Source organism: Sciurus carolinensis, chromosome 7 (assembly GCF_902686445.1).
Source record: "Sciurus carolinensis chromosome 7, mSciCar1.2, whole genome shotgun sequence".
Classification (NCBI taxonomy): domain Eukaryota; kingdom Metazoa; phylum Chordata; class Mammalia; order Rodentia; family Sciuridae; genus Sciurus; species Sciurus carolinensis.
In genome coordinates, this window is record NC_062219.1 from 105,001,541 (window position 1) to 105,023,514 (window position 21,974).

Here is a 21,974-nt window from a genome sequence, read left to right on the forward strand (position 1 = left end):
ATTGTCAAAGGGCAAAACAAACCAAAAGTTACAGTTAACATGAGCTTTTATTACAAATCTGGTTGAGAATGGGAAAGAAGTGTCAATTTGGAATTATAAAAAATCAAAACCACCTATAAAAACAAGTGTTCATTTTTCTGATAAGCAAAATTTATTGTATTTCTGTTATAACAAAATGCTTTATGTACTTAAAGGGGGAACAAAAAGAAAAAAGCTTCTTGCAATATGTCTGTCTGTAGAATTAAACAATATCCATAATTTAAGAAACCGAAGATGAAAACACAACAAAAACACAACAATCTTTATTTATGTAAATCAGATCAACACTGGACAATAAATCAATTTCTACCCAATACCATAACAGCTTGTCTATAAAGAACAGAAAAAGATAAGATTCTACCTAGGGTCAAGCGGTGTTTTTTTTTTTTTAACCACCCATTCACAGAGGTATAGATTCACAGATAAATAATCCCAAACTACTTGCTCGCCATATTTACACATTCCCATTAAATTAAGCATAAATAAATATATACAAACTTAACATGGATACCCTCCAGAGCTCTTCTCATGAAGAGTCAATAGATGATATTTCTTGATTGTGTGGCAAAAAACAGTGTTAGCGAATTAAGACCAACTCAAAAGAGGAGTCCATTTGGGCATTTAAAGGATAGTATTCACTCCATTTTTTTAAAAAAATGAACAAATTTCAATATTTCTCTATGCCAATAATTTAATATACATCAGCAAAGGAGGGGAAACACTGGGCTCTTGAGGCAACATCAGATGGTTTAAGATTATTATTTCCTTTCCACATAATGTATTACAAGTACAGGATATCAGATGTGATGACAAATTTTCTATAAACAGTCTAACTAGGAACGCGTTGGACCAGTAGAACAGTGTGTGATGAGTTCTGGGTTTCGGGTTTTCCATTCTACCCAAGTTTTCATAAGTTATGATATAATGCTTGAGAGAAAGTGCTTTCCTTGGCCAAAGAAAACAAATCGGGCCTTTGAAAGCCTCTTCGGTTCTTTATGTGGGGGTGGAGAAAGCTAAGGATGTAGAGGCCAGAAAAAAGGAAAGAAAAGGCAAGTTAATTCGGGGGTGGGGAGGGGAGGAAAGACATTTACTTCTCATTGGGGGCCGACGTTAAAAGATACCCTTCATGATGAAATCCTCACCCAGAACAGCCTTTTCGTTGCTCCCCAGAGACTCCCTACAAGTAGGAAGGAGGCAGGACTGGGCAGACAATGGCCTGGATATGTTTAGAGCCTCTAAAAGAACTTGCAGAGTGGAAGTGAGAGGGCTCGGCTGCCACATCCTGACTCCTATCTATTTTAGCTATTTTGATTTAGGGACCAAGCATTTAGAAAGGGGCATGCGGGCACTGCTAAAATGTCTAAGGATGCCGGGGTGGGCGAGAGCTGCAACTCACCTGTTTTTTTAAAAAACAAAGCTCAAAGGGTCTTGCCTTAAACGTTTTCCTTGACTTAAAAGGCAAACTCTTGCGTTAATCCTACTGTTTATTGATTTATAAGCCCAAGGAAACCAAATCTTTTAATAACTCAATTATCAGATAAACGTAGCAGGCCTGCCTAACGAAAGCATGGGGGCGGGGGTCCTACATGAAAGAAGTGAGGGAAGGAGCGGGGGTAGTGAACTCATTCCACCTCCCCCCTTTAGGAGCAAGAGGGTGGGGTGAGTTTCCGTCCTGACAGAGGAGAAGAGAGGAAAGCTTCCGTTCCTTGGACATTTCTAGGCCACTTCCTTCTGGGAGCAGGGACCCGGGGTGGTCGCTGGTAGCAAAGGGCTTACGCAGCGCCGGGCCCCCACCCCGCCTGCAGCCCATGGGGCGCCGCCCCTTTACCTACTGGAGAACGGGGCTTTCTCGGTCGTCTTAGCCCTTAGGGTGAGACCGAGAGCGAGATGGGCCGGTGCTGCCGGCGGCCCCTGCAGCGGCTGATTCTATGTCCTCAACACGACTGGGCGCGAGTGGCCCACATGCTCTCAGGACATGCACAGTAAGAGCAAGGCGCATCCATCGCGTCTCTCGAACGTCACACGCGTGGGGCGCGTTGCCCTGCAAGGAAAGGAGACGATGGTTTTCAGTGTGATTTCTCCCGGCCTTGTGCAATCAGAACACATCTAATGCAAGTGTCCAGGTTCTCGGTCAAAGGCACGGGCTTCTGAATGGGACAAAGATGAGTGTCTACACTTTCCCTAAGGTCTTGTTCCCGGCCTTTGTGCTCCTTTCATCTCAGTCTAGGACTGGGTACTGAAGACCCACAGACCCGAAAAGGAGCAAGGGATAGGAGCTGGGGTAGGTCCTTACCCGTGGCTTGGGTCCTCCTGCTGACCTGAAACCAGTTCCCTAATCCCCACCCGACTCTGAGCAACGCTCTCGGCAGGTTCCTAAAATCCCAACCCTTCCCTCTGGCCCCAAGGCAGTGTAGGGAGTTGCAAAAATGAGAGGCCAAGGGATTTGAATGGATCCTATCTGTAAGTCTTGCGGAACAACATCTGGATCTTTATCTTCCAGTGCTGTTGCAAAGGTCCTGCCTACTTTGTTTAAAGAAGGAGCTTGTCCCTTCACTAAATTTAGAGACCTATCTCATTCACCACTACCCTCAGGGGATTTTTCACTGCTTTTAGGAAGATGCAACAATGGATTCCAGATTTTATTTCATGATAATACTAAGATAGAGCTGGAGAAAGGAGAGGGACTGCTAGAAGTGAGAAACATTAAATGCATGAAACTTTATCCACTGGGAGTAGTCACAGTGTATCCAGACGGTAAAATTCGAAGCTGAAATACATCTCCTTTCATTCTGCATTATTGTATCATCATATGCCAAAACAAGTGCATGTCTGGGAGAGAAAATGCCTCATTCATAAAGCATCTTGTAAGAAAGCAATTGTTGCAGTAACACGGGGGCTTGTACCACCCTCTTTCCCACCTCTGCGTGCAAAGCTATTTCTCTCCCCACTAAAACAGCAATCACCAAAGAGCCCAGGGAGATCGAATCCATTTTAAGTGAGGTTAATACTATTAGAATATAGGGGTTTGCAAGAACCCTTACTCTTTTCTCTTAAAATTCGTTTTGCAGCCTCCCCCCCCCCACACCACCGGAATTCAAGTGTTGAGGTATGTTAGTAGATTCAAAGCTGCTTCCATCATATTGGCCACTTTCTAAATTATTCCCTTTGAGCTTCTTTAAAGAAGTGCACCTGCAGAATTCTGACATACAGGCTTTGATTAAAAAGGGATCGGATTTTTTTTCTCAGTACCTTATAGATTGTGTAGGAAGCCCAAGTCCTCTTTGAAGAAGCTCATAAACCATGCGGGCAAAGCTTTGGAAAACAGAAGAGAATGAAATGGTACATACCCCTCCGAAGGAATTACATACTAATCAACGCATTCATATTTTTTTACTATCGTTCTTAAAATTGGTAGATGACACAAATATTATAACAAATGCAAGATTCTCTGTATGCAGATGCTGGCAAGTCTGGGAACTAGTAACATTTCTGAAAGGAACTGATGATGCGTCTGAATCAACTTTTTGGTCCGGATTTTCCTCAGCCGCGGAAAATCTGCTCCGCTGGCCGGCACCAAAAGCTGCGGCCTCCGCCTGCATCTCCGCAGGCCGCCCGCCCTGCCCGCCCTTGCCCTCCCTAGTTATGCAAACCACCAGGGAGTTGGGCACCGGTGAGTAAGAACGCGGGGTGGGGCTGGGGTACTAAAGGGACTGAAACAACGCAAAAGGGTTAATAACACTCATTTCCATCCCCGAAGATTCCCGTAACAGTGTGAGGAAGGGAGGGCAACGTAGAAAAAGGGTGGCTGGGAGAGGTGTCAGGTGAGATGGAGGGCGGGGACTGCAAGTTTCCTAAAAAAAAAAATATTAAAAATTAAAAAGTTCGTGCGTCTCAGTCAACCAGCTCTCAAAGCTCTGACACCAACGTTTCTCCGATTTTCTTCCAATAAGTTAGCGTTTCTCGTGTTTAGTCTTATGTTTATTTTCCAAAGGGGGGGGGGGGAATCATAGTTTTCTTTTATTATCAGTATTACTAAGCTCGAAAGAACCGAAGTGGAAAATCCGGACGGTTGTCTCCAAGTGTATCTTGAAATTGACACCGAGAACCGATATTGTTGCTCCGTTGTACGCCTCAGTTTTTTTTTTTTTTTTAAGTTATTTAGCTTTCTTTTTTAAATTTGTGATTGTATGTGTATTCTACCTAATATAATTCTTCCAAAGCCAATCCAATATTTTAAAGCTAAAATTATTTTTGTTTTTCTTTTGTATTTAAAACATTTTTCCTTCTTTTAATTTTTTTTTTTTTTTTTTTTTTTTCATTTCCTGTGTTTCTCCTCCTTGTCGCCAGTTTTACTACCTGGGCCTTCCCCAGACGTGTGCCTGTTAGTTGTGGTGTTGTTCAAGAACATCTTGTCCATGCCTTTGAGCGCCTCGGTGAGATAGTTCTGAAGGGCCGTGAGCGCCGCGCAAATGGCCGGGGCGCCGAAGCCATGCGTGATGAGGCTGAAGTGCGTGAGGCAGCTCTGGATGCCCGGTTCCAGGATGGGACTGGGCCGGCTATTCCCGATCGGTGTCCGGTCCTGCGCCAGCAGATCCGTAAATTCTTTACAAAGTTGCCTGCAGAGAGGTGGAGTAGGAACAGAAAATCACCCTCAGAGTTGTCATTGGCATTAAAAAGGAGACGTTCACACAAGCCCAGAGGCGCCCGGTCACCGAAGAGCGAGGCTAATGTGTGCGATTCCGCTCTGTTTCCTTTCCCAGCGCACTCCCTGGTCGAGCAGCTGGCACTGGAAGGAAAGTGGGGGTGGGGAGGTAATGTACCCCTTCCACCACCAAGCTTTGCCTTTTTCCCCCTTTCAGTCTTTCCCTCTTCACTCCAAGACCATACAGATTCTGCTTTGGGAAATTCGTAAGCTTCAGCTTTTGGTTTTGAATATTCAATACATTTGAGCTCTTACCTGGTATTTCTTTTAAGCCACTTCCCCCTCCTCTCTCCTGCCTCTCCAACCTCTTGGTGATCAGGCACAAAAAGCCCTGAAAGATTTAGGCCCCTGGCCACAAGCCTGTCCCTGGCACTGAAGCAGATTGCTAGAGCCTTGCATGGCCCAGGGCAAGAAACTGTTTATTCTAGGAGAGAATGCTGATTCCATTCAAAGCACAAACTTGTTCACCTGCACAATCCGAGGAGGGAAATATTTTCTTCCCTCTTTTTAAAAATGGTTTGTTCCCTTTTCTTTTTTGCAAGTGTGGGCTACTAAAAATCTTTGTATAACAGGATTGTTGTCAATATAAAAGAATTCCAACATAGTTTAAATAAAACCTAAAGGTAGACTAAGACACTAGGGAGAATAGATTTTTATTTGTTGAAGGTTTTCATTTCCTCAAGGCACCTACAATTTTGAGAAATCTCCTAGTCTTAGAAATTCTGCGTGCTTAACTATAGATTGTGCTTATTTGAGAAATTTTTAATATAGGAGGTGGAAGGCAAAGTTTTAGCCCTGAAGTCAAATGGCTTGGCTCCGCTGGCAGGCAGAAACACAGCATCCTACAGGCCACAGCTCTTCCCAGATTGGTTGACTTCTCTTGGCAACTTGCCTCCACCCAGCCTGTGGGTCTGTGGGGTCTCAAGAGAAGCAAATCTACAGCAAATCTACTCCTAGACCCCCCTCTGGGATGGCCTGAGAGATACTTGGCAACACCTGACCTAAACAGCAGGTAAACAGGGCAGTTATTGGGTTTGAAGGATCCTGGGGTGTCCTATTCCCCAAGGTGTTCTCACTTTGGCAGGTGTGGTGGTTAACCAAATGCAGAAGACCTCCTCTCTCATCCACTGAAAGCAGCTGAAACACTTGTTTAAAGGCTGGTGGATAGAGAACACCCTCTGATGTCTCCATGGGAAAAGTACCTATAACTAGGTAATTCCTCCTTCCTAAGTGGAGCAGTTCCTAAGCCAGAGATTTCTTGGAATCACCCGTGGGGTTCAAATGCATGCTCCTAGGCCCCCATCCAGTGATTCCAATTCAGAGGGTTTGGGAATAGGTCCATGCATACATATCTTGGAAACGATCCCTAGGTGAATCTGATACTCATCCCAGGTTAAAAAGCACCGGCCTAAGAGAAAGCCATAAGGCTTCAAGAGGGGAGCAGTGACAAACATTCCTTAGGGAAATAGTCATTTGTAGAATCCCATTATCTGAGTTATACACTTTGGTTTGATTTTTATTTTCCCCTAAAGTACCCTTCCTTTAAAAAAAAAAATAAAGAAAGAACAACTCCCTACAAACACACACCAAACACCAGGCAAGGGGTAGCCGAACAATCTACTGACAAATATCTATATGTTGTTAGTTGGTGCATCAGAGGAAAATCTTCTAAAAAGAGGGCGGGTGCCAGGTTTTGATCCTTGGGAGAGATGGTTAAAGTCTTTCCTTAAGTTTGTACTCATTACCAAAGTGCCAAAAAGGAAATTCTGTACTGGGGAGAACAAATGCTTAGAGTCAAACATTTTAAATCTTCAAAGCCCAAAACCAGGGTCTGTAAGCAATTAAAGTTCTGGGACATTAATATTTTTTGACCCTGCGGAAAGGGGCAATCAAATTCCAATCACGTCTCAAAAACATCTGGACAAATTTGAGCAAATGATTTTTCAGCCTTCCATATATTTCTTTAAATTACGCTGTCAACGGAACAAACCGCGTCCTCGAGCACTAAATAAATGAGCGCCGCTGTTTAGGCCGCGCCTGCGAGAGAAACGTGCTGGCGCACGCAGCGCCGCCCACTACAGGCCCGAGCTGGCCATAAAACACCGACAATATGACACCGAAGCCAAAGACAGGAGTAAATCAAATAAATAGAAAACCCACTGTAAAAGTTCAAATGAGCTCTAGACCTAAATTTAGCCAGAGATTTACTATTTTCCCCTCTGGAGTTGCAGTAAATTTTACAAGTCTGTGGAAGATGACAAACAGCAACGTTGGAAACGTAGTAATTAGAGCTGTGGGTAGAGATGGGTACACGTGGGTGACATCGAGACACCCTGAGCGAGCACACATGGCTGTATGGATATGACAAGGAAATAGATGTGAAACTCAGACAGAAATATGCACCCAGGGATTCAGGGAAGCACTGAAAAAAGACCCACCTGGAAAAGGTCTGCCTGACATCCCCAGGCTTGTAGAAGAGAACTGTTAAAAAGCCAAACTTGGATATAGAGAATAGGACTGAGGAGAGAGAGCTCATCAACTCTGTCCACCTGATGGAGGCTGGGACTGCTTCCTAGCCAGCTCTAGCACACCAGAGGGTGCAAAAACTACTGCTACAAGACACAGGGAGCTCCTTTATTGCCCCATAGAGAAGGGTCTGCACTGCAGCTCCCTAATGCCTCTTCGCAAGCAGGTGGAAGTCAGAAGGGTGGAAGTCAGGGATCCAAGGCTTGGGACACTCACTTGGTGGCCAGCAGCATATTCTTCCGGGAGTGCAGGTCACTGGGGTCCGTGTGCTGCCGGTTCAAATACTCAGAGACAGCTTTAGCAGGAAATTCTGTTTCGCAAATGTACCCAAAATCCCGAGCTAAGTGAACAGCTTCTCCTGAAAAGATAGCAGTAGAGAATTAGCACTCAGTCCCTAAACATATCAAAGGTAGGAGCCACATCCTAGTCAACTGTTAGTATGGCCAGTATGGCAGTGGAGGTGTTAGGGGCAAAGGCAATCTCATGAGACAAATGCCCAAAGCAAAGAGGATTCTCCAGTTGTAATCAAAGTTGAGAGTATAAACTTTACTCTTGCCAATCTTTCCTGCTTTCCCTAGTCAAATTCTAGCTAGACATTCCCTGAATAGCTATGGGGTCTCCTACTCACTTAGTCTTAAGAGAAAGGTGGGTCAATAAATTCAAGATACACCTTACAACTCAATGTAGACAATTGGTTGAATATACAAGCCAGATCCCCTGCTCTGCCTTCTTTTTAAAGTATCAGTAACACCTACTTAAAAAAAAAAAAAAAAAAAAAAACTTACAAGTTACCACCATCTCCTGTAATTGTATTAGGAAAATTTCTTATTAATAAATAATATGTATAAACAAATCCATGTGTGTAAATGTTCACAAATATTAAAGAATATAGCCTTCAGGTTTCCTGCCTTTAGAGGTTTCCGTCATCATATATTCCTACTTAAAGATTTTCTATTGCACAAAGATGCAGATAGAGAAAACCAGGGCATCTAAAGTATTCCAGAGCTTATAAGAAAGTCTTTTTTGAATAAGGCATTATTACCCTTTAAAGCACAGCCTTAGGGGTTCGAGCAGGAAAGATCACAAACATTATCCCCTAGCTACATTATTTTTAAGGAGCATGACTTACTTTTAATCATCATTATCATAATAACAACAAAGGACTTCAGGCGTGGTACATACAAGGATACAAAAATTGAAAACTGCCAACCAAATATTGAAATTTCAGTGGGATTTCCAGTTTCCTCCCTTCTCCTTGAAAATCTGTCTTGGACTAAGAGTATTTTGACTGTTTTTCAAAATGAAGATTGTGATATCAGCAATTCCCTGAAGGGCAAAATGTGAAACCCCCGGGCTGAGAGTCAACTGCTAATAAGTGTGGTCTGGAAATTTGGTGACTGCTGCCTCTGGAGGGTAAGTCTGGGCTAAGTTACTTTGCCTGAAAGATGGCAAAGTGCAAGGCCTATAGCCCTGATGACTTTCAGGTGCTGTTTAAATACACTAAGATGCTCTTCTCCAAAAATCAACTTACTGTAGGAGTGTCACAATATTTTATCAATAAAAAATGGAGGGAAAAAAAAGTGACCAAAATGCTAGACTCTAAAGTCTGCTTCTTCCTCCATTATGACCATCTGGCTGTATTTCCTTTCTGCTTTCAAAATTCAACTGCAGATATCCTTGTTCTAGACTATGTCGAAGATCATATTCATTACATACCATAAATACCATCCCCCCAATGTAAACCTATGAGCAAATAAAAAGGTGTTTTCTACACTTGTGGCTGTTTACTTCTCAATTAACACATCTACATAGAAGATCACACTGACTCTTCCTCTATGTTTTCTCAAAGCCCCTTCCTAATTTTCTCTTAGGCATCATTGGCCTTATTAAGCTATTAATACTTCAGTAAGTCCCAGGCAGTAAGCAAGAGGTAGAATCCTGGGAGTGACATGAATTTTAAAGTAACCATTAGGGATCATGTATACACAGTGTTTTCTAGCAGTGACAATTCAGAGGTAAATCTGGAAAGAAGAAGCGCTATGGATTGCTGCATTCTGAGTTACTCTTGCAAGAGTTCATATAGGAGGTGTTTCAGACACCAATGGCAACAGAGGAGATTCCTGCCTTGGCTTGGAGGATGGACCTGATCACTCTTCAGAGCACAGGGACCTTTGTATATGTCCCTTGTCCGCTCTGCAATTGTTTGTGCCCTCTAAATAAAAGGGCCTTTGAACTTCTCTCAAGCAGTCGCTTGACATCCAACTCATAAGGGTACAACGATCGCAATGATTTCCAGTTAATCATGAAACATGTAAAATGTCAACCTCCAGCCGACAGTTAAGCTCAGCCACTTCGTGAAATGGCCACACATCTTGCTTACCTTCCACCAGGGAGGTGAGTAACGTGACATTTGCTGCTTTACGCCTGCCGGCGGGTAAATTCAAACCGATTTTTTCTAGCCTTTCTCGCAAAGATCTACCCCCATTTTTCGATTTGGCTCTGAAATTGCAAGAATTAACATTCTGATTAACCTCAGAGTGTTCCTGAAACAAAGTTTAGACTTAGCAATCTAAAGCCCAGTGGAGCTTGAAGAGGTTTTAACTTGAGGTTAGCACTCCCCCCCTCCCCTTCCTTTTGGTTATTTGCTGATAGTTTGCTGAGGTTTGCTTAATTTCTGCAATACAGAACATTAAAAAAAAATGAGTCTTTTTTTTTTTTTTATCTTGTGAGGAAAAAAATAATACCAGATGGGAATAATTAAGATGTAGGTTCCAGAGAAGCTAAAAACTGCACATGCACACACAGGTTCATTTCTTCTCAAGGTGTCAGGGAGGAGAACAGATAAGGAGTAAGAGCAACCTTGCTGAGAAGTGTCAGGTGGTTCAGGAAGTGGAAGGCACAAGTGGGCTTTCTGAGGAAGGGGTCAAAAGTTGCAACGCAACAGAGTTGTTTTAGAAGGAGGAAAACTGAAGTATGTAACTAATGTTGATGATAATCATGACAGCAGAAAAACTAACACATAGAGTTGGTTATATAATAAACACTTTATATTATCTCTTTAAGCTCCTATATTTCATACACACGTTTGATGAAAACTTCCCCACTCTGAAGCTCAAAGGGCTCATTTTTGAAAAGGGAACCAAGATAGGACAGAGCAAGAGGATTCAAAAGAAGAAAAGTTCTTGGGTCTCACACACATACACACCCTTAATTTCTCCAGAGGCTCTCCACTGCATGTGCTAAAGACTGGGCAAAAATAAGAGGAAAACCCCAGTTAACATGACCGCCTTTCGATGCACTATTCACACAGTCACTTTTAGAAAAGTAAGGAACTGTCAACTCCTAAAATGGGCTCACTTAGAAAGTTTTGTCTCGCCAGGCAGGCTTGGTGGCCCATGCCTATAATCCCAGTAACTTCGGAGGCTGAAGCAGGAGGATGGTAAATTAGAGGCCAGCTTCATCAATTTGGTGAGGCCTTAAGCAATTAAGCAAGCTCCTGTCTCAAAAAAATAAAAATAAAAGGGGTGGGCATCTAGTTTAATTAAGTGCCCATGGGTTCAATCCCCAGTACAAAGAAAGTTTTGTGTAATACAACGTCACTTTCAAGTCTGTGACAGTGCCACAGGGTTTAGGTACTGGCAAAGACTTTGGGGGATGCATTTAAATCTTTAACCATCTCTTTCATTTCTACAAGGAGGAGACGGTTTGCGGGTTGGAATATCGGGCAGCGCTTAAGTGGCCCAAGTTATGTTACTAATACTTCCAAAGTGGTTATTATTGACGGTGATGTTATTAAAGGAAGGAGTCCAGAATCTGGAAGTTTTTTTCAATCTGCGGAGCACAACGCATTAGTGGTGTGTGAAACGAAAAGTAGCTGGTCGCTAACTATTTTAAAACAAAACAGAAATATCAAGCGTAAGGTGTGAAGAGCGTTTATGGAACGTCTATTTTACAGGAGTGTGTTTGTATAGGTTTCATTCTCCAGCTAGAGAGCGCTCTGCAGGTCCTTTCCGGTAGCAAGGGTGAGAGGAGATAGGCTCAGGACGCTAAAGCGGAAGGTTCCCAGGGCGGAAAAATCGGTGGGAGAGCGACGCTGCGCGTGCGCGCCGCGCCCCGAGGGTGGGGGCAGCGTGGCGCGGAGGGATGAGGCGGTAGCGCGCGGCTGGTACGTAGCACGTGGCGGCCACAGTTCTCCGCACGCTCCACGCAGGGACTCTAACCGCCCAGTTGCTAGGCAACCGCGTTGGCCTGCCCAGCGGTTTCACAGGCGTCTTCTCTCCCACACCCCAATAAGACACTATTTTTTTTTGTTTGTTTTGTTTTTTTACCTTCTGAGGACGCCGCCCAGGAGAGATGCATTGAGGCATTCAGGAGGGGAGAGCCGTCTCTGAACTTCTCCCACAGTTACTTTGTACTTTGAAGTTGAACTGAGGAGAGACAAGCGACCCGGGACGGAGCAAAACACCTCGCCGGTGTTGACAGACATGCCTCCCAAGAAGCCATCTTTATTCATCATTAGAGAAGTTACAGATTTGGGAGGAACCGGAACTAAAAAGAAAGAAAAAAAAAATGCCATAAAGGTGACCGGGTTTCAGTCCTGGTGACCGGTGTCATTGCATAAGAACACAGGACAGACGCCAGGTGAAACGCTGGTGGAGGAAATGTTTGTTCCAGTGGGGCCAGGGTGCATTTCAGGGCACTGGAAACAAACAAAAGCCATCACTCCCTTGTAAACTTACCTCAAGTGTGTAGAAACCTGACTGTCGCTTACCCTAGCCCCTCTTGCTATGGTAAGTATCAGAGAAAACATTCAATTCAGTGCTTGGATTGTGCTGTGAAATGAGGCAAACCTCATTCTGTTCCGTGCTAGCGGTGTGGCCTTAGACACTTCACTGAACTTCGCTCGGTTTCCTGTCACCTGAGGATAATAATGCCTAGTTCATTTGGCGCTGGAGCTGAAGGTTATTATGACCATTCAATGATATAAAGTAGTAATACCAATGGTCTTTATGGAAACTCTTCCTCCTCTCTAATAGGACCTAAATCTATGGTAATATACAAATAGAATCAGGAGAATGGGTCCTGTCAGATGCTATGCCCAAGAAAAGACAAGTGATTCCACTGAGCTGGGGAGTTGGGCCCCAAGGAGCTACTCATCTCTTTAAAGTGGGCCCCATTCTTTCCTACATAATAACAGCAACAGATTCATTTAGAAATGAACCCAAATGCTCATCTCCAGTGAAAGCAATTCCAAAGTGACATGAATTTTGTTTACAAATTAAAGCACCGGCTGGTGATTGTTTGAGGCACTTATGATTTACAACAGGTGCCCTGATCAATCAACCAATCACTCTAATTCATATGAGCAGCGGTCTTGCCTTGCCCCAGTTGTTTCATTTCGGCAAGTAATTGATAACAAACCGCACTCAAGGTATGTTTTATGCAGAAGTTAATAAGAGCTGACAGCTGGTTGCCACTGCTACGCTGGTGCATTCAGCCTCTCCAGCCTGTATTTCTGTTTAATTGTGTTTCATTGTCATCTGCACATCAGGAAGAGGCTGAGCTCAGTGGGACTAGAAAGTGGGAAATGAGGAGCAGTGAACAGTCAACCTCCTGGTTTCCTGAAAGTTTGCCCCTTGGACTTCTACATTACTTCAGTCCGTTTTCTTTTAGGAGCCTCAGAAGTCACTGGAGAAGGGTCTTATGATCTGCCCTACACCTTAGCTTCTTCCATTGGGATATGAAGCCCCCAAATCTTCATAGTATTTGTGGATCACTAGTTTCAGCAATGTTTTGAAACATGCATCTTGTTAGTATGAAAAAAAGAAGTTTCCACACTACCTTTTTGATAGAGACTCTGTCTCACCCTATAATCCCCTTGACAGGGTAAAGATATATTCTTTCTACTAGCTGGGGTCTAGAACTCTATATGGCAAACAAGATGTATAACTTCCCTTGTATGGAATAGACTAACAAAGACATTGTTGTTATTACACAGATCTTTCTACTACAGATTCCAACATACAGACCTCCATGATTGGAGACTCCTACAAAAAGGTAAGTCCTACATCTCATACACTATGAACTGCATTTGGCTCTTTACAAATACCTTGTGGAAAAGAGTTTTCCCATGGTGGGTGGATAGAAGCTCCAAATTGCTACTTCTTGATAATCATTTAAGATCTCTGGGTCTGTCCACAGTACCCAAACCCTTTTTCCAGATGGATGAATGATGTTAGGTACCAGGGTGGATCTTCTGTCCTGTCATGGAGTATTGGGAACACTTCTTTGTGATTTTCCATGTGTTCTCATTAGTGAATGTGCTTCTTGGTAGAGAATGAAGCAACAAAAACTCGAAGTATATTTATTAGATTTGAGTAAAATCTGAAATTGCAGTCATTTAATGGATGGGTGTTTGAGCTGGGAACACCTGCCATTTAATTCTTGTATACAATATCCACATCTGTTTTAATGTATCTTATTTTTCATAGCACTGCTGATTCCTATATTTCAGATTCATATTTAAGGTATTACAAAAAATTGCAAGTATTGGAAGTAGCATTAGGTAAACTTGGAAAAAATTTACCCCCAAATATACATGGTTCTTTGTGGTTTTAACATGATGATAACTATAGAAATAATTGTATAAAAAGTTCATCTCTGATACTCAGGAACACTTTTATCCCTAAGTATTACCTAGGATATTTTAATAACGAAGAAATCATCACTAAACGGAAAACACAAAGTTCAGTTTCAGCTTCTTCACTGAATAGCCAAATATCTCCTGAACACTGGAATTGTACCTACTTCTTGAAATCCCAGATGCCAGATTTCTTGAAAAACCAGACCTTTAGAGACACTTTATAACCTGCTCTCTAATTTCACTATTGTTAATTGCCTGACTAACCTGACAAGAGCAGTTTCCTTTGGGGACTGTACATTGCTCCCTCCCTTGGGCTGTACTTCTCTGCATATATATTTTCAGGTAAATACCCCAATCCAGTCAGCTTCTATCAGCACACTACAGTCTTAGAGGAGCTTTCCGCCCCCACCCCAAATTACAATGTGAGCAAATGTGATTCAGATTGTATTTCCATTTTCTGATTTAAGTATCCAAATCATGTTCCTACACTCTACTCTGTATCCTCAGGTTCTAAATCTCTCTCCTGTCCTGGCCTCCTATTGGTCCCCTAGGCTAGATTCTTCACATTTTTGTCCCAGTTTTTCATTTAGGTCCATAAAGTTCTGTGATTGTCTACCTTCTCCACTCTCACACCTGTGTACCTCAGCTGATTAACCCAGTATTTTATTATTTTTGTGTTTTTTTTTTCTGCTGCTTTTCTCCAATTTATCAATAAACCCAGAGAGCAACAGGGCCCGGTTGATTTGTTAGTAATTATGAGCACACTGTTCCTGCTCACAGAACCTAGCGATGACTAAGATAGGTTTAAAGTGACAGCAGGAAATGGTAAGGAAATGGAGCATAGCAAAACCCAGCATGAAGCTTTAGGTTCTTTACATGTTTACAATTTTCTGTGCATACATTAAAAGGGAGTTTTTCCTCTCTTCAGTTCTCAGTTGAATGGCAAGGCCAACTTCTGGATTCTACAAATACAAAACTCATTCCCCTCCCTCTTCCTCTGAATTATGCTGGGAAGAAGAAAAAAAAATAAGGTTAAAAACAGCTCAATGCTTCGTGATAGTTTTAAGATAGAGGAAGGTAAAATAATTGGAGAAAATATTCTTCATTGGTGGACTATACAGAGCTAAAGCATTAATAGGCTAGCTCTTAATCTCTTCTTTTTAAAGAAATATGAAGTTATAACTTTGAAAACTTTGTTTCGCAGGATCCATTGATGGGAAGGAGGGAAGAAATGAACATGTTTTACAGATTGAAAGGGTAATTTGCTTTGAAAGGTGCTCTGACTTAAATATGTAAACTACATTAGGAAGCAACCAAGAGGTTTAGCATTGATTTATAATGGTCCCTAAAAGTGAAATAATAACTTCACACCAGCAGAGAATCCTTTCTTCACATTTACCTCCCTACCTATCACCTGAGCACTAAATTTTACTCCACATGTATAGCACTTGTATAAATGTGAGCACTGAAATCATGGAAAGAGAAAGAAAATAATTCTCCCAAAGAAAGCTGTAATATAAAAACCTCAAATATCCAGTGCTGGCAACATTTGGGACAATCTGAAGCTGAAAAATGAGTTGGGTCTCATTACTTATTTGGTGTGTAGAACCTTTAGAAAGTAATTTTTCTTCTTTCTTTCTCTGCATTTGTAGGGTTTCCACAATTGGAGGAGTGCAGAAGAGTGTCTAACCTTTTCAGTTTTGAAATTCTAGGAACTTCAATCATTCCCTGGGTGACTGAAATGTATCTCAGGGTCTCTATTTGATACATAGCTATTGGGATCCAAAGTCAGTCCTGGAAATGCAAACCCCTTTATTTGAGGGGAAATTTAAATCTTTAAGGGACTCTGACAGACTTTTGTGCTTTTTACCTTCTAGGCAAGAAGGAATAATCTCTAAAAATCCCGTTGGAATTCAGATTTGGCAATTTCTTTGTCCCTCCTCCCTAAGAAAATCCACACAAATAAAAGTGTTTATGTGGGGAAGGGGCCAGAACTAACGGGGAAAAATGGTAGAGAATGGAGGTTGAACTGAAACTAACCAAACAGGATATCCCTAAGACCAATAAAAATGCCCCACAGTCACAGCATTTGAACCTTGGACTCCAGCCACACTAGCCTTTCCAAGAAATCCCAGCATATTTTCTGCTGTCTAAGGTGTCAAATAGATTGCATATTGGCAATCTGTTTCTCTACCAAAAACTTTTTCTTAAAGTGTAGGTAAGCCTTTTTTAGGTAGGTTATATTATGGTGGTAATGATCATTTATATTAGCTGGGTATCCCCACCCATTCCTAATCTTAATGGAACTGAGAGTTAAGAATGATTTTTTAATGTCTCGTTGGATTTTTAGACTGTTAATGTAGCGAATCCTTCTCATTATTACTTTATTGATTGCTCATTGACCAGCCCCCTTCAAATCGTATTAACCACCCTCTGCCGGTTTAGATTAGGAGAGTTTAAAAAGCACCTTTCATTACCCGCCCCCCCCCCCCCACTCCTGCCATGGAGTTGAGACTAGGCAGCTTAATGGGAGCTCTAATGGGGCAGCTAAGAGGAGAGGGGCCACGGTCCCTGCCGATTGCATTAATAGCTCAAAGGGGGCCAATACAGAAAATTAGCCGTAAACGAGCTCTGGAGATCTTCAAATGAAAGAGCCATTTATCACGCTGGCTACCTTCACTCCACTCGTTTGCTCTCTCTACTGGGAACAACTCATTTCCTCTTAACTAAATTACTTCAGAAATGTCAGCTAAGCCCAGATAGCAAACATAACAAGAGAGGGAGCCTATAATCTACCGGTTGATATGAACACAGGTAAAAAAAAAAAAAATGTAGACTGTTTAAATTTTAGTAGGAGCTTTGCCATAATTGGAGAGAGAGAGAGCCATAAAAATAGAAATATATCCTTTATGCCCAAGTCTATGACTTCATAAACAGAGGCAGAAACACTCAAACCCAGATCAGTTGCTGGTCTTTTATTAATGAGATAGATGTAAAAAATATATCTAAAGGCCCATTAGTAAATAAATTAAGCAACTAAGTCCCTTGCCAGTTGTTGAAATTTAGAATATTCAGTTGAGAAAACTTCCTCACCTTTTTTATAAAATTAATCTTGTAGAGACATCCCTCATTTGGGTGGGGGAAGGGTAGGCAATATTGGGAGACCAGAGGGCAGGAAAGGGGCTAATGAATCCACAAGTTTATTTTAAGTGGTTCGTGGTGAGTTACAAAAATAAACAACCACTTATTCCTATTTTGCCTATGGCTCTTCAAAGATAAAAATGTTATTAGGATATTTTCTTCAAGTAATAAAGCAAATATCTCAAATATCAAATAATGGAATTGACCTAACATTCATACTCATCACACTCCCCTAAATCAATTAAAGTGACTGGGTGCTACTTAGATGTTTTAAGCTGTACCTTTTTTGTTGTTGTTTTTGTTTTTGTTAAAAGCTTTTGAAGACAAAGAAAGTACTCCAGTGTTTCCAAAAACAACCAGCAACTTTAGTCAATATTTTCCTTTTCTTATTCTTGGAGATGATCTTATACATAAATATTCACATTTCCCTAACAAACATATATAAGCTCTGCAACCAAAGCATCATACATCTAAGAATATTTTCAGCTCCATTTTGCTAGGCAAGCTATGTTTCAAATATTTTTATTGGCCTGACTATTAATAACATTTCTGATTGGTCATCTGTTGGGCATGTCCCACTGCCAGTTCAAATGATGTTGCTAGGATACAGAACCCCGTGCTAAGTGGTTCTAACTTTCCATGAAAAGGGAGGGGGAAATAAAAGAAAGCAAAATGGAAAAATTTTAAAAAGAGGCAATGGAGAAACTCCTCCCTCAACCCACTCCAATCAACCAGCAATTAACCAAAAGAGAAGACCCAAGAGGAAATGGTGAAAGTGAGCTGTCAGCACAGCTGCAAGTCTAAGCACCAGTGCTGAGTATCTTAGCAAATCCAAAAGCTGGCTTTAAAGACTGAAATGATATTATCTAAACAAGAAAGAAAGAGGTGTTTGGAGCAATACTGAAATCGTCCCCCATCCACACACACACACCTTACTATTCTTTAGGGTATCTATTCCCAAGCCAAATGGCATCATATCAAGTACTGCTTCCTCTGCCTACCTCTTATAGTTCTTACCTTTGTAAAGGAAAATAATTTAGAATACCTCACCCTGTTTGTAATCCTTATTCCGTAATCTTTCTACTTTCCCAGTTTGGATGGATTACTTTGCAGAGCATCTCCTCTTTTAACTATTTTTGTGAATGTCAAATGACTCAAGTAAATCATGAATGACTAAAACTGGGGACTGTTAACACCAAACATAAGGCAGGCTTTCTGGAGCATCGATAAGAAAGGGTTACAGTAGTTAAAATTGTGTTTTCAAATACCAGTTCCTGTGATAATTAAAGATTGCACTGTTTACACATTCAAGTTCCTAAATTTGTGGCATGAGTGACATTCAGGCCTTTCGGCACCCACACTAATCGCCAAACATTCTCTCAGTGACTGTCAGAGAAGAGGGGAAAAAATTAAGCAGCTGCAATACGCCTGAAATGAGTTATTGTAATTACATTTAATTAGTTTAATTAGTTAATTATTTTGCTTACAGCTGTACAAGAGACTGCAAACATTTGTTAATATCACATGCCCTTTAACAGTATGGGGTGATTCCACAGTCACACTAAATCATGAGTGCATATGTAGGAAGATTTAGATACATGCATAGGCTGTCTTAGCTTTTCAGGATGCGCATATTTAGCAACACATTTGGCACAATTAAGAATAATAAGAAGAAACAACTCATAAAACACAGAGAACTGGGAACAAAATTACCATCAAAAAATCAAAACAAAAAGAAGGAAAAAAGAAGCTGCCTCAATGATAGTTTAGTTCAGCAAACTCTAGTTATTGATGAAATGATTATAGAACATTCTTGAAACCAGTGTTTCCTAGCCAGTTCCAGACATTATGATAGTTCAATTATTTAAGATAAATCTAGAATGGCTACCATATATATTATGAGAAAAATGGCAATTGTATGTCCCTCTGTTTCTCTCATCGGGGTTTGTGTCTGTGGTTTTCACTCCTCACCACATTTCAGGGAAGAAGATTCCCTGAAATTGTACTATAATCCTGAACAGACGTTTGTATTTTATAAAATATTGAGTTCCTCCAAAGTGAAACCTCATCATAAAGACATTAAAGCATAGGAAAACTTTGCTTACTTTTGGGAGGAATATTCCATACCTTTTTTAATGACAGACTGGTCCAATAGATTCATGCCGCTGTTATTGGCATCTTCAACTGACTGTGAATATAAAAACATCACTATTCAAATTGACTGGATATTAAAGAATTGCACACATAAATCATGTCACTCTAAACTGGAATTTTTATATTTCCATTTATATTAATACACAAAGGGAGGTTTTATTATTATCATTATTACCTCCAAATCGACATAGAAATGAAATTCACCCAAATTATAAATTCTTCCAATGGAAGAAAAGGAAAAGGGAAACTAAGGGAGACATCTGGGATGCAACATTGGTTAAGTTATTATATAAAACATAGATATTACATAGATATGTAAACCTTTATATTATTTGCTCTTATGAAGTGTGAAAATTTGGCAACAGCTGAAAAATTTTCACCAATATTAGTTAAAAGCAATTTCTGTTTTCCATTCTATCCCAGTGCCTCTTAACCCCAGAGCTATTTTACGAATACATAATAGTTTACATTATGGGATTTTAATTAAAGTCTGAGCAATTTGGAATGGAATGCAAACAGTAACACATAAGAACACGTTTGCAAGTCTCCAGGACCGCACACCCACAGCAGTCCATACATGTTCCTGTGAGCTGTGAGATTCTTGCTTCACAATGACAATCCCTGGAGGTACCTGCACAATGTACTGCCCCTCCCATCTCTGCTGATGCTGCTTCCCAGCAAGAAGCACACCTGGTAGGAAGACAGTAACTACAGACACACACAAAGTTCAGGATCTTCCCAGTCAGTACCTAAGTAATCACAAGGAACATTCATCTTCTGTGCCCAGAAAAGAAAAGTTTCAACTCAGGATTGGCAGCACTTCTGAGGGAAAATAGTTGTTGGAGCAAGTTTCTTACTGGATGTAGAGCAACTGAGTCTGGCTGTGCATCCCAGTGTCCAAAAGTACATTTCCTCTCAACCCCCATACCAATGAAAATAAATGCTTGATCTTTCTGAAATGTTCAACTAAGTTTGAACCAATTGGTCACCCGCTCAATAGAGAAGTATAAAGAAAAGGGCTTGGGAGTGAGGTGTTGTTTACAAAGCACTTCCCACCCACCCATGCTGCATCCCCAGACAGGGTGTGTGTTCATCATAAGAAAGACTGTCTACCCCAAACAAGCAGCATTTGGGAATTGGGATGATCTCATCATCAGGGGGTCATGTTTAATTTGTTTCTTTCCATTTTTAATGGTCACCCTTCTGCTCTCAGAAAGGTGAGAAAAATTGTTATTTTTCCATAAGAATTGTTTTCCGTGTTGCAACATGCCATGTGCAACTTAAGAAATAGTATACTGTTTAAAATTTTTAGCATAACTTGTTCATAGCTCCGCAGGCGACCTGGCCACGCAGACACGCACCCACACCCGTTTCACCGCTTTCTACGCGCAGTGTCTACACTATGGATGAGATCACACAGGATCAGACCCTCGCTTTCACGGGCCTGGACCCGTGAGCCCCACACCTCACCCTCACGTTAGTACGTAAATATGTATATACGCCTCATCAGCGACGTGGGGTAGTTGTGGTAGTTAATGAGAAGGCTCTTGTCTGATTTTCTATCTAATTACGGCCGCCTGCTGGGTTTTTGTACAGGATATTCACGCAGCATGCTGGCGCTTAATCGTCACAGGGAGGATCGTAAAGATTTAATTAGGACTGCATGCGGAAGCGCAGAAAAACAACTCAGACTCGTAATTACTAGACTTCTTTAGTTAAAAGTGATACCAGGGGTTGCTTTAAGACACAAGGGTGTGTGTGTGTGTGTGTGTGTGTGTGTGTGTGTGTGTGTTTGGGGGGTTGACTTAACATCTTTTTATGTTTATATTCATGGGTGGTAGAGGTGATGGAAAGTTAGAGAGCAAAGATGTGAAGATGAAGGGGTGTACATGGCAACCGAACAAATCAAAAACTAAGTGTCATCTAGCTTCCCTTTTCAGTCTTTCTGTAGCCATTTTTCTTGAGTTTTTAACACTACCCTCCCCACACACAATGGGTGAAATGTAGCATACCCAGAACCCAAACAGTGATTTGCTAGTTTAATAGCCCCAGTGAGTAAATTGAAATAGAAATTGACAGGGTTTTATAGTTTCATTTAAAAAAATATTAGAAGCATTTGGTTAATTAGCTCTCCTTCTCTTCTCTCACAGGGCGGTGGCCCTGCGTGTGTGCCTCTGGGTCGCACAACATCCCCCAACCCTCGACCCACAGGCCTGGGCAATACCCTTGGGGTCTGTCTGGTCTGTGGCTGGAAGTATCCAGAAACACAAACACACACACACACACACACACACACACACACACACAGGCGTTGCAAGCACATACACATCAGGCTTTTGAGATAGAACAAGTGACTGAGATTCAGGCCAAGGAACTCTCCTGCCCCTTTTAAGTACTAAGTAGTACAGACCAGTCTGGTGCAGTCAACCCATTCTGAAGGCAGCTTCAAGGAATATTGAAATCCGGTAGGACTGTGGAACTTTAGCACCAGAACTCCAGATCCCTAACTTGGAAGTGGAGCAGACAAATTGCAGTCTTGGGATTTGGGTATCTGATCCTAGGTACCCATCTTCTCCTGTCTTTGTCACCTTCCCTGTGTCCTGTCAATCTAACTCTGGCATCAGAAGGTCTGTCATGTAGAATGAGATAGGGACTGTCCCTGCACAGACTATTTATACGCTGGGAGAAGCACTGGGTATATTCCCTGCAATCTATTGCACTGAAGGTTGTCCTGAGAAGGTCCTGCAGGGCACCTTGCAGGCCATGGGC

At 41.7% G+C, this 21,974-nt stretch overlaps 1 protein-coding gene across 6 annotated transcripts in view; it reads right to left on the reverse strand.

The window, feature by feature from the left end:
• Positions 1-280: 280 nt before the first annotated feature.
• The window catches only part of Tfap2b (transcription factor AP-2 beta), a 28,539-nt gene continuing 6,845 nt past the window's right edge, over positions 281-21,974 (reverse strand). For 2 of the 6 annotated variants that reach the window (XM_047558799.1, XM_047558802.1), the window contains 7 exons: positions 19,179-19,239; positions 11,596-11,815; positions 9,648-9,766; positions 7,484-7,625; positions 4,396-4,655; positions 3,289-3,351; positions 281-2,080 (listed from right to left, as the gene is read on the reverse strand). In XM_047558799.1, the coding sequence (XP_047414755.1) occupies positions 3,290-3,351; positions 4,396-4,655; positions 7,484-7,625; positions 9,648-9,766; positions 11,596-11,815; positions 19,179-19,239 (864 nt within the window). In that variant the 3' untranslated portion in view covers positions 281-2,080; position 3,289. Of the gene's footprint in view, positions 4,656-7,483; positions 7,626-9,647; positions 9,767-11,595; positions 11,816-19,178; positions 19,240-21,974 lie in introns of all 6 variants that reach the window. The other 4 variants (XM_047558803.1, XM_047558804.1, XR_007109524.1 and 1 more) reach the window with 3 other exon arrangements.